The sequence below is a fragment of the Aethalodelphis obliquidens genome, unplaced genomic scaffold (genome assembly GCF_003676395.1).
Source record: "Aethalodelphis obliquidens isolate GAN/ISIS:26980383/991018 unplaced genomic scaffold, ASM367639v1 scaffold18, whole genome shotgun sequence".
In the NCBI taxonomy this organism is placed as follows: domain Eukaryota; kingdom Metazoa; phylum Chordata; class Mammalia; order Artiodactyla; family Delphinidae; genus Aethalodelphis; species Aethalodelphis obliquidens.
The window spans coordinates 25,138,845-25,153,361 of NW_020837962.1; the positions used below are offsets into that span (position 1 = coordinate 25,138,845).

Consider the following 14,517-nt stretch of genomic DNA (forward strand, 5'->3'; position numbering starts at 1 on the left):
TAGTTCATTAGTGGATCTGAACTAGAATTCAAAATGATCAGTTCTATCAAATGATTCCTCTCGAAAATAAGAACGCTAGGGCTTCCCTGGTGGCGCAGTGGTTAAGAATCCGCCTGCCAATGCAGGGGACACGGGTTCGAGCCCCGGCCCGGGAAGATCCCACATGCTGAGGAGCAACTAAGCCCGTGAGCCACAACTACTGAGACTGCACTCTAGAGCCCACGAGCCACAGCCACTGAAGCCCGTGCTCCTAGAGCCCGTGCTCTGCAACAAGAGAGACCACTGCAATGAGAAGCTGGCGCACCACAACGAAGAGTAGACCCCACTCGCCACAACTAGAGAAAGCCCACGCACAGCAACAAAGACCCAATGCAGCCAAAAATAAATAAATTTTAAAAAAAGAAAAGAAAAGAAGAACGCTAGAATGGCAGATTTTAAACAATTTGGTGCCAGGTATTATATAAATAGAAGGCCACTTATGTACCCTTTCACTCTGCTTAGGTTATAACTGAGATTTATATTATGTCAATATTTAAATAAAGTAAAGATTTAAGCAATGGCAGTCCCTACTAGGAAGGGTAGCTAGGCTGTATTTTAACAGATACAAAGTTAACTGGTTTATTTTACTAAGAGAACTGAACAGAGTGGAAGGCCCCACTGTGAGAGTAACATAGTCAACCGACACTTAAAGTTAAGGAAGTGCAGGAGGGTTCCCTTTTCACCATACCCTTTCCAGAATTTACTGTTTCTAGATTTTTTGATAATGGCCATTCTGACTGGTGTGAGGTGATACCTTATTGTAGTTTTGATTTGCATTTCTCTAATAATTAGTGATGTTGAGCATCTTTTCATGTGCCTCTTGGCCATCTGTATGTCTTCTTTGGTGAAATGTCTATTTAGGTCTTCCTCCCATTTTTTAATTGCATTGTTTGTTTTTTTGATATTGAGCTCCATGAGCTGTTTGCATTTTTTTGGAGATTAATCTGTTGTCTGTTGTTTTGTTTGCAAATATTTTCTCCCATTCTGAGGGTTGTCTTTTTGTCTTGTTTATGGTTTCCTTTGCTGTGCAAAAGCTTTGAAGTTTCAGTAGGTCCCATTTGTTTATTTTTGTTTTCATTTTCATTACTCTAGGAGGTGGGTCAAAAAAGATCTTGCTGTGGTTTATGTCAAAGAGTGTTTTTCCTATGTTTTCCCCTAAGAGTTTTATAGTGTCTGGTCTTACATTTAGGGCTTTAATCCACTTGGAGTTTATTTTTGTGTATGGTGTTATGCAGTGTCCTAATTTCATTCTTTTACATGTACCTGTCCAGTTTTCCCAGCACCACTTATTGAAGAGGCTGACTTTTCTCCATTGTATATTCTTGCTTCCTTTGTCGTAAATTAGGTGATGATATGTGCATGGGTGCATGGGTTTATCTCTGGGCATTCTATTCTGTACCATTGATCTATATTTCTATTTTTGTGCCAGTACCATACTGTCTTGATTACTGTAGCTTTGTAGTACAGTTTGAGGTGAAAAGTGAACCCTCCTGCACTGTTGGTGGAAATGTAAATTGATACAACCACTATGGAGAACAGTATGGAGGTTCCTTAAAAAACTAAAAAGAGAACTATCATATGACCCAGGAATCCCACTACTGGGCATATACCCTGAGAAAACCATAATTCAAAAAAAGAGACATGTACCACAGTGTTTACTGCAGCACTACTTACAATAGCCAGGACGTGGAAGCAACCTAAATGTCCATCGACAGATGAATGGATAAAGAAGATGTGGCACATATATACAATGGAATATTACCATTAAAAAGAAATGAAATTGAGTTATTTGTAGTGAGGTGGATGGACCTACAGTCTGTCATACGGAGTGAAGTTAAGTCAGAAAGAGAAAAACAAATACCGTATGCTAACGCATATATATGGGATCTAAAAAAAAAAAAAAGGCACTGATGAAGCTAGTGGCAGGGCAGGAATAAAGATGATGCAGACATGGAGAATGGACCTGAGGAGATGGAGGGGGATGGGTAGAGGGGGAAGCTGGGGCAAAGCGAGAGTAACATCGACATATATACACTACCAAATGTAAAATAGTCAGCTAGTGGGAAGCAGCAGCACAGCACAGGGAGATCAGCTCAGTGCTTTGCGATGACCTAGAGGGGTGGGATAGGGAGGGTGGGAGGGAGGCTCAAGGGGGAGGGACTATGGGGACATATGTACGCATATTGCTGATTCACTTTGTTGTACAAAAGAAACTAACACAGTACTGTGAAGCAATTATACTCCAATAAAGATGCATTTAAAAAAAAAAAAGAAAGTGCCCGTAACTGCAGATTCCAAGAGCAAACCTCCACACAGTTACTTTTTAAAGTCCCTGTTTCATGTCTTATGTACTAAAATCATCCAAGGAAGCTGAGCTAGATTTTCTTTCCGGTCGTTAGCATCTGACTCTGTTGTTGTTGGCTGGACACGTCTGAAATCATTTCCTCAGTGGACGTCTTGACTTGGGGAAATGGGGGCCAGGGTGGGGGGAAAGCAGGCCTCATCACACACCTAGGAAAGCATTTTCTTGTGCACGTGCTTGCTCTGTACTCCTGGGCCTTGGTGTGCACCGACAATGGTGAAGTGAGTCACAGTTTAACTGCCTGTCCAGTCACTCTGGAAGCTCAAGGAAAGTGCTGAGATGCAGCAGGAAAGGAAAGTAGAGTGTGGCACCACTCACTGCGCTCAGGCAGGCAGTAAACAGTGCAAGATGAAACACAAATAATCACAAGTGCTTGCAAATACTAAGTTTCATGAAGGCTATGAGGCAACTAGGAATCTTCATTCCTTAGTTTTCACCCCTTCTCTAAGGACACGTTAATTGTGCACAATGCCTGACGACCCAAGAAACTGGCTTCTCACCTGCATTCTGTGAGCCCCCGAGGCAGCGGAGACGTATCCCTCTCTTGAGGAAATAGGCTGTGATTTGAAAGCCATAACCTGTAAAGTGAATATCATATGATATCACTCATATGTGGAATCTAATTTAAAAAATGATACAAATGAACGTATTTACAAAAGAGAAACAGACTCACAGATTTCTAAAACAAACCCATGGTTACCAAAGGGGAAATGTGGAGGGGGAGGGATAAATTAGGAGCTTGGGATTAACATACACACACTACTATACATAAAATAGATAACCAACAAGGACCTACTATACAGCACAGGGAACTCTACTCAATACTCTTTAATGACCTGTATGGGGAAAGAATTTGAAAAAGAATGAATATGTGTATATGTGTAACTGAATCACTTTGCTGTACACCTGAAACTAAAACAACTTTGTAAATCAAGTATACCCCATTAAAACAAACAAACAAACAAAAACCTGTAAAGTGAAAGAAGACAGCATTAGATAATAAGCTTGTTTGTGACTGAATCCCACGGGCCTAGCCCAGTGCCTGCCATCCAGTGAGCATTCAATGATTACCTAGTGAGCAAAAGATGAAGAGAATCCGTAGAGGGCCTCGCTTAGAGGAAGGGGTGAACAGTGTACGCTTAGCTCTTCCAGGAGGCCCGGCCACGGCACCTGGAATAGCCTCCAGTCCCTGAAGCAGCTCAGTTACTTTATCTGTAAATTGGAATAAATGAGGTCTGACCAAACAGGCCTAACAACCAGTCCCTCCAGGTTGGAGGATTAATTCAGGCTGAGCTGGTGCACCAATCTTGGCCACCTTCTGATGCTCATTACTTATCAGCTCACAGAAAGAAGAGTTTAATACCTATTTGAAGAAGGGTGTATTTCGCCTGTAAATAAGTTATTCTAATTCAAGTACAGTAAAGCCTTTATATAGGATGAGATGAAAAGAAATATGACATGAACCTCCCCCCCAACCCACGAAAAGAGAAGAGGCAGAAAGAAAACTCTCCAATCCACCAGAATGGCCAAACTGAAAAAGGCCAAGAGCTCCAAGTGTTGGCAATAATGTGGGCAAATGGGAATTCTCATGCACTGCTGGTGGAAGTATGAAATGGTACAGCTTCTTTCAGCATCTAAAGTTGAACTTAAGCATAAACACACAGAACGTTAATAGCACTTTTCACAATAGTCCCAAACTGGAAGCAATGCAAATACCCATCAAAAGTACAATTTTTTTTTTTTTTTTTGAGGTACGCGGGCCTCTCACTGGTGTGTCCTCTCCCGCTGTGGAGCACAGGCCCAGCGGCCATGGCTCACGGGCCCAGCCGCTCCGCGGCATGTGGGATCCTCCCAGTCCGGGGCACAAACCCGTGCCCCCTGCATCGGCAGGCGGACTCTCAACCACTGCGCCACCAGGGAAGCCCAAAAGTAGAATTTTTAATTGAAAAAAAGGGAGGAGGTAATAGTCACACAGTGCAATCCTACTCTGCCCCTAAAAGTGAATAAGCTACAACTAGAGGCAATATCAGAACTGAATCTCACAAACATGATGTTAAATGAAAGAAGCCTGGTCCAAAGGAATGCATTCCATCTGTGATGATGGAGACATTACCATTCACCTTACAGGGTGGCAATGGAATTGCAGGTGGCTCACAGGAAGTACCAGCATAGTTCCTTCCTTCCTTCCAGCCCCCCTCCAGGTATAGACTACTCTCTTGATGACTCTCCTGAAATCAAGTAAAAACGTCCGGTTAACACAGTCCAGTACTTGGTGGAAGAATCAGAAGTGAAAGGCCCACCAAAGATTGGTGAGGGTTCCCAGGTTCTAAAACAACCTCAGAAAATTGCTAACTCTTAAAGACAGTATTTTATTTATGAAATTGGAAGGTCCAGGAGTTAAAAAGAGGTGGTCTCCAGGCCCACTGGATTCTCCAAAGACTATCATTATGATTGTTTTGACATAACTTGTACATAAAGAACACAATTAAAGTTTCCAGTTTTACATTCAAGTATCCTTCTGTCACCCTCGTAGAAAGATCCAGAACATCAGTGACCACAGACTTGATGTTCTGTCTACACAAGCTATGGCTCTGACAGCACAACTGCTTCAGTCACGGGGATTTTGAAATAACAGTGACATCTATGATGGGATAATCTCCAGATTTACTGAGATGAAATATATTTTTCCCTAACATACTTAAAGTGGATTGCACTTTGGTCATGTGGCTTTCTTCTGCTTAAAGTGTCAAACAAAATATGCACACCACTGGCATTATTCTGAGTGCTTTAAAACAAATACTTCAGCCCTTAGGTCACTGAGAGAGTGGAAGTGACATCCACATCTGTTTATTTGTCCTACTGCTGGGGGAGGGGGATGGTAAGAGAAGAGTCCTTAACAATTTGGGATTTACAAACACACAAAGAAAGGTGATTTTCAAAGTAATGATTTATCATGTGAGTCTTCCAAAGGACTGACAACAACAACAAAAATGCAATATCGAAGTCATTCTGCCTTTGCTGGTGGATCACACTTAATGCTTATAGTTCCAGGTGATCAAGAGTCAGATGGCATGCTCAAATTTTCAAAACTCTTTTCCCTGTACAAAATCTCCAGCGATAAAGTGTTATTAGTAGGAAGGCACTAAATCTGAAGTCGACTAGGAAAGCTCGAGCTCAGGAAGCCTGGTATCTGGAGATACCACTTGAGTAATAACTAAATCCTGCTTGGTCAGCTGTCTCAGTAGGACACCTTCCCCTATAGAAAAATAAAGCAGTATAAGTCAAATTCTGACTGTTTTACTACTGACATTACTAGGAGAAATGAGTTTATTGAAATCCTTCCTCTTCTGTCCCCCACCCTCCTGGACAGGATTATGTTAAAGGCAATCATTCCTCAGCTGGCGTCTTGTTATGGTTTTAGTGGAAAACCCTGTCGAATGGCACCTATAAGAGAAATGGTAAGTTTACCATGGAAAAGAGATTTGCACCTGCTTAGTTCAAATTCTACTGGCTGTAGGAAACCTTATTGTTTAAAGAGAAACTTGAAGAGAGAGAAAACACAAGAAGTATTTGTGTCAGTTCTTAAGGCAAACTAATTTTGATATGTAAACGAAGAAACTCACTGCTGTTGAAATATACTGAACTGAAATGCTTAGGGAGCTGTACTTCATTTATCCATAGATAATAGGCAGTGATAAAGAGTACATTATCTTTGCTCTTTAATGAAACTGGCTTCACAGACTTGAGCAGGCTACTGAGATACTGTATTATCCAGGGTTAACGTAAAGCTCCACTACTCTCGAAAGCTAAATAGCAGCTTGGCAAAGAATCCAGGAGGCCTTCTGTTTCCCCTTCTTGGGCACCAGCTTGCAACGCTGATGTTCTAAATGCCCGGAACCAGGGTCAGGGCCAGCGGGGGAAGAAGCAAAATGGAAATCATAAAGTGATATTCATCTGAAAACTACATGACAATGGTATTCCAAGATCCAGAGGCACTTATAAATCACACTTAAGGATGCCTGTTTTCTTTGAGCTACTTACTGTGGGCCTCCTTAATTTGAAAAAACTGTCTGTAGCCACAGAAAGAGATTGGGGTTAGAGAGGGGACTGCTTTGTAGTGGAAGCACCTTTCCACCAGGAGTCTTCAGGTATGTCTACTTCTAGAAATAATATATTTCTGCGTTGCTTAATGTCATGAGACATCCAGTACCAGCAGGAGGCCATCGTCTCCCATGGCCCCCAAGCAGCCCCAAAAGTCTCCCATCCCTGTGCCTCCCGCACTCCGTACTTTATAAAGAGCTGCTGCACTTCCGGCTACCTTTCTACAGACAACCTTGCAATGAAGCCCCAGATGATGACTTATTACCACATGTACTTCCTTCTGTTCTTCACCAAAGAACATTAAGTATCCAAGAAAAAAAGGAGGCAGGGGTCAGTAATATTTGTGAGAGAAAGAAAGGTGGTCCATGTTTTAAGGACAGAGTTCTGCTACTATTTCATTTAACATTCTGCCTAAAATAAACTGTTCCAAATGGCTTTATTAGAAATTCAGAGATTTCATGAATAGAAAGGGAAAAAAAAAAAATCAAGTATGAGTTGAACAAATTCCATCCTGGCTTAGCCAGGCAATAGATTAGTTTTAAGTAGTACTGTGCTCCAATGAGTAATACTTTTGAAGGGAGTGGTCGTTTATTTGGGTTGTTACATTTCATAGTCCCAAGACACTAAGAGCAAATATCCAACATGGAGTTTTTACTGTAAAACTATCCAGCTTCTCTTGTTTTCCAGGGGATTCCTGGCCAACATGACTTGAGCTTCCCCAAGACTGCCAAGGGGAAGCTGTGGTCCAGTGCACCATGGTGGGAAGCCCTCTCCCACGGCGACTAGGAGACCAATTCATGGGGAGCCTGGGAAACTGCCTTGGGTCAGCCTGCTGAGCCCCTGGACAGCCGGGCAGGTAAGCACCCTTCACAGTGGGCTCCGCCCACCACTTCATGGCTCCCCTCCAGCGAAGCCTTCTCCCAAACCACAGGGCAGCCTCAGCAAGACATACTGTGTCCCACAACACTTCTCTCCCAGAGGTGACGGCTTCCTTAGTATCCTCACGCACAAGCATGAAAAATTTCCAACACCCAGAAAAGAGGAAAAACAGTGCCATGAACACCCAAAAGCCCGCCATCTATACTCAGTAATGGTTAATATTGTATCATATTTCATATACCCACTTGCTATACCATTTCAGAGTAGACATCATGACGTTTTACTCCTAAATATGCAAGCACAGACTCCCAGACAATGACATTCTCCTATATCACAAAATACTATGATCAGAACTGACATGACATTATTGCTCAAATAGACAGTCCATGTTCAAATTCTCAAAATGCCCCCAAAATGTATATCACTGACTTTCCTCCTGAACTAGAATCCAACCAAAGGTCATGCATTGCATCTGGTTATGTTTCTTACACCTAGAATAATAAAATAACCTCTTCCATTTTTCCATAACTCCGACCTTTTAAAGAGATCAGGCTGGTTTTTCTGGAGAATGACCCCCATTCAGGATTTGAACTTTAAAGAAAAAATCTCAGTTGCCTAAATACAAATTTTCAAACTGCATGCTATTTTATTTATTTATTTATTTTTTTATTTTGCGGTACTTGGGCCTCTCACCACCGCGGCCCCTCCCGTTGCGGAGCACAGGCTCCGGACGCACAGGCCCAGCGGCCATGGCCCACGGGCCCAGCCGCTCCAAGGCATGTGGGATCCTCCCGGACCCGGGCACAAACCCGTGTCCCCTGCATTGGCAGGTGGACTCTCAACCACTGCGCCACCAGGGAAGCCCCTGCATGCTATTTTAGAATGCCAGTCATTTATTAATTTTGATGGTTTCTTTAGCCGCTGCAGGAAATTGCAGGTTCAGACTAAAGCTATAATTACAATTCCAAGTCTGAAACACACACGACTTGAAGATTCAGTCCTAAAGTTGATTTTGAAGAAACCAAATCTTAAATTTATAGATACTTCAATTTTCAGCAAAAGTAAGCTTACCTAAGCAGGTGTGATAGTGGTCTCATATTGGTCTACATTTGTTTTAAGAAAGGGGACTTGGTGGCAATCAGATGACTGTGGGCTGAACTAGAAGCAGCTCCATACTGTGCACCAGTTCAGACTTGTGACTCTTTCCAGTCTGAGGTCTTGAGTCAGTGCTCATTCACTAGCTGAAGACTTGGGTGAGATTTAATAAGACAGTAGGAAGGAAGGGTCTCATACCTATCAAGTACTGACAATGTCTTGGTGCTAGACTAGGCCAGGAACACATAATATATTTAAAAGATGGGTAACGTGTGTGTTTTAAAGCTATTTAGTTCAGGAGAAATGAAGTTATAACTCATGACTTCTGAAACTGTGCCTATTCGGAAAGTCATACCAGTCCTTATCAGACCGTCAACAGTAGAGAAATCATAAGCTTGAGGCCATCTCTTGAAACATAAAGGAAAAACTAAGTATGAGACACCGTCTTTGAAAAGCCTTTATGGAGCCCTTTGAAACATTTTGTAGGTCTAAGTGCGACCTTCACCATTGCTGATGTCGGTGGGGTTGTAGAAAAAAACTGTTCTGTGGGAACCAAAAAACAAGTGTCCTGTCCTAAGTTTAAGAAGACACACACAGGATCCTAGTCTAAGACCACAACTGGGAAACAATTTGGGTGGGTAAGTGGAATATTTGATCCTGGGCTAAAAGTTTCACTTATTACCCAAGACATTTAGAGACTCCAAAAAAGTTCCCTTGAGATAACATTTCATGTCTTTAAATAAGGACAGAACTGGACTCTGAGTCACAATGAAGCTATGTCTATTTGATGCCAAAACAAATGGGCAAACTGGTTAGTTCCATTAAAAAAAAAAAAAAAAAAAACCTGTGAACAAAATAATTACTTGAGGCCAAATTTACTTGGAAAAAAACAAATTTTCTACCTGTAACCTCACTGACTCTGTATGTAATACCACGGGCCACATGTGCTATTAATTTTATTATCTACAGGATCTATCAGAGATTGTTAACACTGAATGAGAAAGCTTCTCAGGGCAGACAAAAATTAGAATAAAACATACTGAGAAACTATCACTTTAGATTTCGTTCGCATACCACTTTCCCACTATTTTGTTTATAAAAATATGCCCTTAACGTTAAATATGAAAACCGTGATTAGATAACATTCAAGCACAGATGAAATGATATTCAAAACGATGGTCTCCATGGTACTCATGGGAATGATGTGATACTGAGTACTTATAAAACTCAAAGTTACCTATAAAATCCTTCACCCACATTTATATAACTAGGCATAAAAAGCAACACAGAGTTTTAAGAAACCTTCTAAATGAGGTAGCTAGTTGTTTGAACTGCTGGTTGTTGAAGCAGGTCCCTCTGCAATAGCTGTCAAACTTCCTGTGCCCAAGACGAGGATGCCAGATGAAGCACGACCTCTGTGGGCTCCTTGTCTTGCACAGGGCCCAATGCAGCTTCGACGACCATGTACATTGAGAAAAAGTGTTCTTGAACCATGGGATTTATTCCAACAGGATCACAGACTCACAGGACAAGAAAGATCTTTGAGAAGTCACCTACTCTACTTCCCGCTTATTAGGACCATATTTATTTATTTAACATCTTTATTGGAGTATGATTGCTTTACAATGTTGTGTTAGTTTCTGCTGTATAACAAAGTGAATCAGCTATATGTATACATATATCCCCATATCCCCTCCTTCTTGCGTCTCCCTCCCACCCTCCCTATCCCATCCCTCTAGGTGGTCACAAAGCACAGAGCTGATCTCCCTGTGCTATGCAGCTGCTTCCCACTAGCTATCTATTTTACATTTGGTAGTGTATATATGTCCATGCCTCTCTCACTTCGTCCCAGCTTACCCTTCTCCCTCCCCGTGTCCTGAAGTCCATTCTCTACATCTGTGTCTATTTCTGTCCTGCCCCTAGGTTCATCAGAACCTTTTTTTTTTTTTTTAGATTCCATATATATGTGTTAGCATATGGTGTTTGTTTTTCTCTTTCTGACTTACTTCACTCTGTATGACAGACTCTAGGTCCATCCACCTCGCTACAAATAACTCAATTTCATTTAAACCATATTTAAAAAACAATACTGAAAGGCTGAATGAAAAATGCCATGCCTATACGTGTACAACTCAGTTCTTCCTTTACCACTTGAATTGAGGTTGCACACTTAAATGCTTAAGGGGCAAGACAGGTAACAGGAAAGGGCTGGGTTCTGACAGAGGTGAACTGGAGAAAGTACACACCTGGTTTAAAGGGGGCAGCTGCTACTGAACTCCAGCCGTCAGCTGCTGCTGGAAACTCGGGTGCAGGGTACCAGATTTTAAGCCTTGCCAGAAAACCTGGAAATCTAAATTTTTATGTGAGATGTCCCAAATTTTAAATTAGCAATGAATTCAAAATTTTAAACTATGCCGTGCAGTCCAAAATAATGTTTCTGAGGGCCACTTCAGCTTCGCACTGCCAGTTTGCAATCTCTAATCTGAACTGCTCACACTTCAGTTGAAGTTCATTTTGTGTCCTGTCTTTGGCAGAGCTGAAGGAAAGCTGGCCACTACCACGTGCTTGGAGATAGGTATTCAGTTGCAATACAGTCATTTATTCTAAGCTAAATAAACCCTGGTCCTTAATCTCACTACACAGGATGTATTTATCTACGTTTAAATCATCTTTCTGACACTTCTAAGTCCTGATGGTAAAGATATACAGTTAAGGGTTTGACTCAAGGTGGGGGAAAAACTGAAAGACTATACTATTTTAGAAAACGATAATTGTATGAATGTGTGAGATCTGTATTTCAAAAAATCACAAAGCTTATATTAATTAAAAGAAAAAAAAAAAGGACTTGAAAAGATCTGAGTAACATACCATGTTCTTGGTTGGAAGGGCTAACCGGTATAAAGATGTGAATTGTTCCCGTATTTATTTACTTAACAAACATACTGAGTGCCTATTATGCACCAGACAATTCCAACCAAACTCACAATGAAAATGTTATTTTTGTGTGTGAAGGGAAGAGGCAGTTTGGAAGTTGCCAAAAAGAATTCTAAAAAATAATCTAAAAGAAGACTAAACTAGTAAAAATAGGGGAACAAACTGAAAATGAAAATTTTTTTTCAAATTAAAGGTAATGTATACTTAATGTATTAAAAAAAACCCCAAAACTGAACAGAAACAAAAAGGAGGCATAAAGAGAAGGTTAAATCATCAACAATCCAACCACCCAGAGATAGTCACTTTGTCACCTTGACTTTTTGTTTTTGCGGTACGTGTGCCTCTCAGTGTTGTGGCCTCTCCCGTTGCGGAGCACAGGCTCCGGACGCACAGGCTCAGCGGCCATGGCTCACGGGCCCAGCCGCTCCGCGGCATGTGGGATCTTCCCAGACCGGGGCACGAACCCGTGTCCCCTGCATCAGCAGGTGGACTCTCAACCACTGCGCCACCAGGGAAGCCCCTGTCACCTTGACTTTGATACCCTCCAGATTTTTCTCAAGATATATAATCACACATATATTCTTCTCTCTTTTTACAAAGATGGAGACATGATTTTTTAATGCTGCTTTATAATCTGATTTTTAAAAAAATCTCAGTGTTGTGTGCATTGACTTTGTGTATGGTATCTGTGAGGAATCCACTTTCATTCTTACCCCAATGCATAACCAATAGAATAGTCAACAGAAAGTCCCCACTGATCTGAAATGCCAGCTCTGTCATACATAGACCTGTCTGAGTTATTTTACTCCATTGACTTATCAGTCAATGCACACTGTATTAATTACCTGAGCTTTATTTATAATAAATCTTAATATCCAGGAGTGCACGTTCCTCTCCTGATCCCCAACACTGTTTCTAGTCTTCATCAGGATTACGTGGAGTTATTCTTGGCCCTCCATGCTGTTCATACAACTTTTAGTATTATTCGCTTGTCAAGCTGCATAAAAAAACCCTGTTGGGAGTCTGATTAGAAAGGCCTTGAATCTACAGATCAAGGTGAAGAAAACTAACATCTTGATGATAATGAGACTTCCTATGCATTTAACACGGTAAATCTCCCAATTATTTTTAAGGACTCTCAACATGTCTTTCAATAAAGTTTAACATTTTTCTATATAAATTTACTGCATACTTTGCTAGGTTTATTATGAGGTACTTCCTATTTTTTTTATGTTGCCATTGTACATGTTAGCTCCTAAAAATAATATTTTCCAACTGTCTGCTATTGTAATTGATTTCTGTGTATGGACCTGCAGCTGAAAAACCTATGAAATTCTCTTATTAATTCTAATAATTAGTCTGCATATATCCTTTAGACTTTTCTATGTATTCATTTACCCCCAAAATGACCCTTTTGTTCTTTATTTCCAATATTTCATCTATATTATCTTCCGTGTCTTATTGCTAGGGCTGGAACCTCCAGTAATTATTGAATATTGTAGTAAGCATCTTTGTGGTGCTCTCAGTTATAAAAGGAATGCTTTTAATGTTTCACCACTGAGAACAATATTTGCTGTAGACTTTTTATAGACACAATCCTAATCTTTCCAAGAGTTTTTATCATGAATGACAGCTGCTTTTCCTGCATCTAGTTATCATATGCATTGTTCTCCTCTAACGTATTAACATTGTACAACTACTAACAGGCTTTCTAATGATGAACCAACTTGGCATGATATCATGATTTTTTTCTACATTGCCAAATTTGGTTTGCTGACATTTAGTTTAGGATTTCTGCTTTTATATTTGAATGAAATTGACTTGTAATTTTCCTCTCTTTTATTGTCCTTATCTGGTTTTAGTGTCAAATCATACTAACCTCATAAAATGAGTTGGAAATGTTAACTCTTATTCGATTATATAAAACTGGAATTACCTATTTCTTAAATTTTGAGGGAATTCCTTGGTAAAATATCCGGACCTGGTACTTTCTGAAGTAGTGGTCTAAATTGTTTAATTGAATCTATTCAGGTTTTCTCTTTTTTCTTAGCTCAACTTTGCAGTTCATTTTTTTCTATGATTTTTTTTCCTTTCATCTAAGTTTTCAAATTTATTAGCATGAAGTTGTTCTTAATAGTCTTTAATTAGTCTTTTAATTTCCACTGACATCTAATTACATCTTTTTTCATTACTACTATTTCTACTTCTAGGAATTCTCTTTGCCTTTTTCGCCCTTGATCTTGACCACTTTTATTCTTGAAAATTTATTTAAAAATACTTAATTTGAGCTATTTTAAAAATCCTTTCTATTATACATTTCCTGTATAATTTCTTTATATTCTTTTATTTCTCTCCTCTATTTTCCTTGAGTTTATTAATTTGTTCTTTAACTAACTTCTTAAGCTAGATGCTTAACTTATTCATTTTCAGCCTTTCTCCTTTTCTAATATAAGCTACAAATTGCTCTATGTAGGTGTGCCCTACAACTTCTGGAAAGTAGTCTTTTAATTATCACACTTTAAATATTTTCTGATTTCAATTCAGATTTCCTTTCTGTCCCACATATTATGTACAACTATGCTTTTTAATTTCCAAAAGTATCTCTTTGTTACTAATTTCTAAATTAGAGAATGTGATTTATCTTTTTTTAAAATTTTTATTTATTTATTTTTGGCTGCATTGAGTCTTCGTTGCTGCATGTGGGCTATCCCTAGTTGTGGTGAGCGGGGGCTACTCTTCGTTGCGGTGCACGGGCTTCTCATTGTGGTGGCTTCTCTTGTTGTGGAGCACAGGCTCTAGGTGCGTGCGTTTCAGTAGTCGTGGCATGCGGGCTCTAGAGCACAGGCTCAGTAGTTGTGGCACACAGGCTTAGTTGCTCTGTGGCATGTGGGATTTTCCCAGACCAGGGCACGAACCCGTGTCCCCTGCATTAGCAGGCAGATTCTTAAGTCACTGTGCCAGCAGGGAAGTCCCCAGAATGTGATTTATCTTGCATGATCATATTCTGTGAAATATTTTGAGGCTTGCTTAACAATCTAATGTGATCTAGTTTCATAAATGTTCTCTGTATGTTTTGATAAATATGAGCATTCTCTGGCTACAAAATA

General features: G+C 40.3%; 1 protein-coding gene across 1 annotated transcript in view; it reads right to left on the bottom strand.

The window, feature by feature from the left end:
* The window catches only part of SLX4IP (SLX4 interacting protein), a 185,565-nt gene that overhangs the window by 24,300 nt on the left and 146,748 nt on the right, over positions 1 to 14,517 (bottom strand). The window contains 1 exon segment of the mRNA XM_027118184.1: positions 2,902 to 2,979. Coding sequence (XP_026973985.1) covers positions 2,902 to 2,979 — 78 coding nt within the window.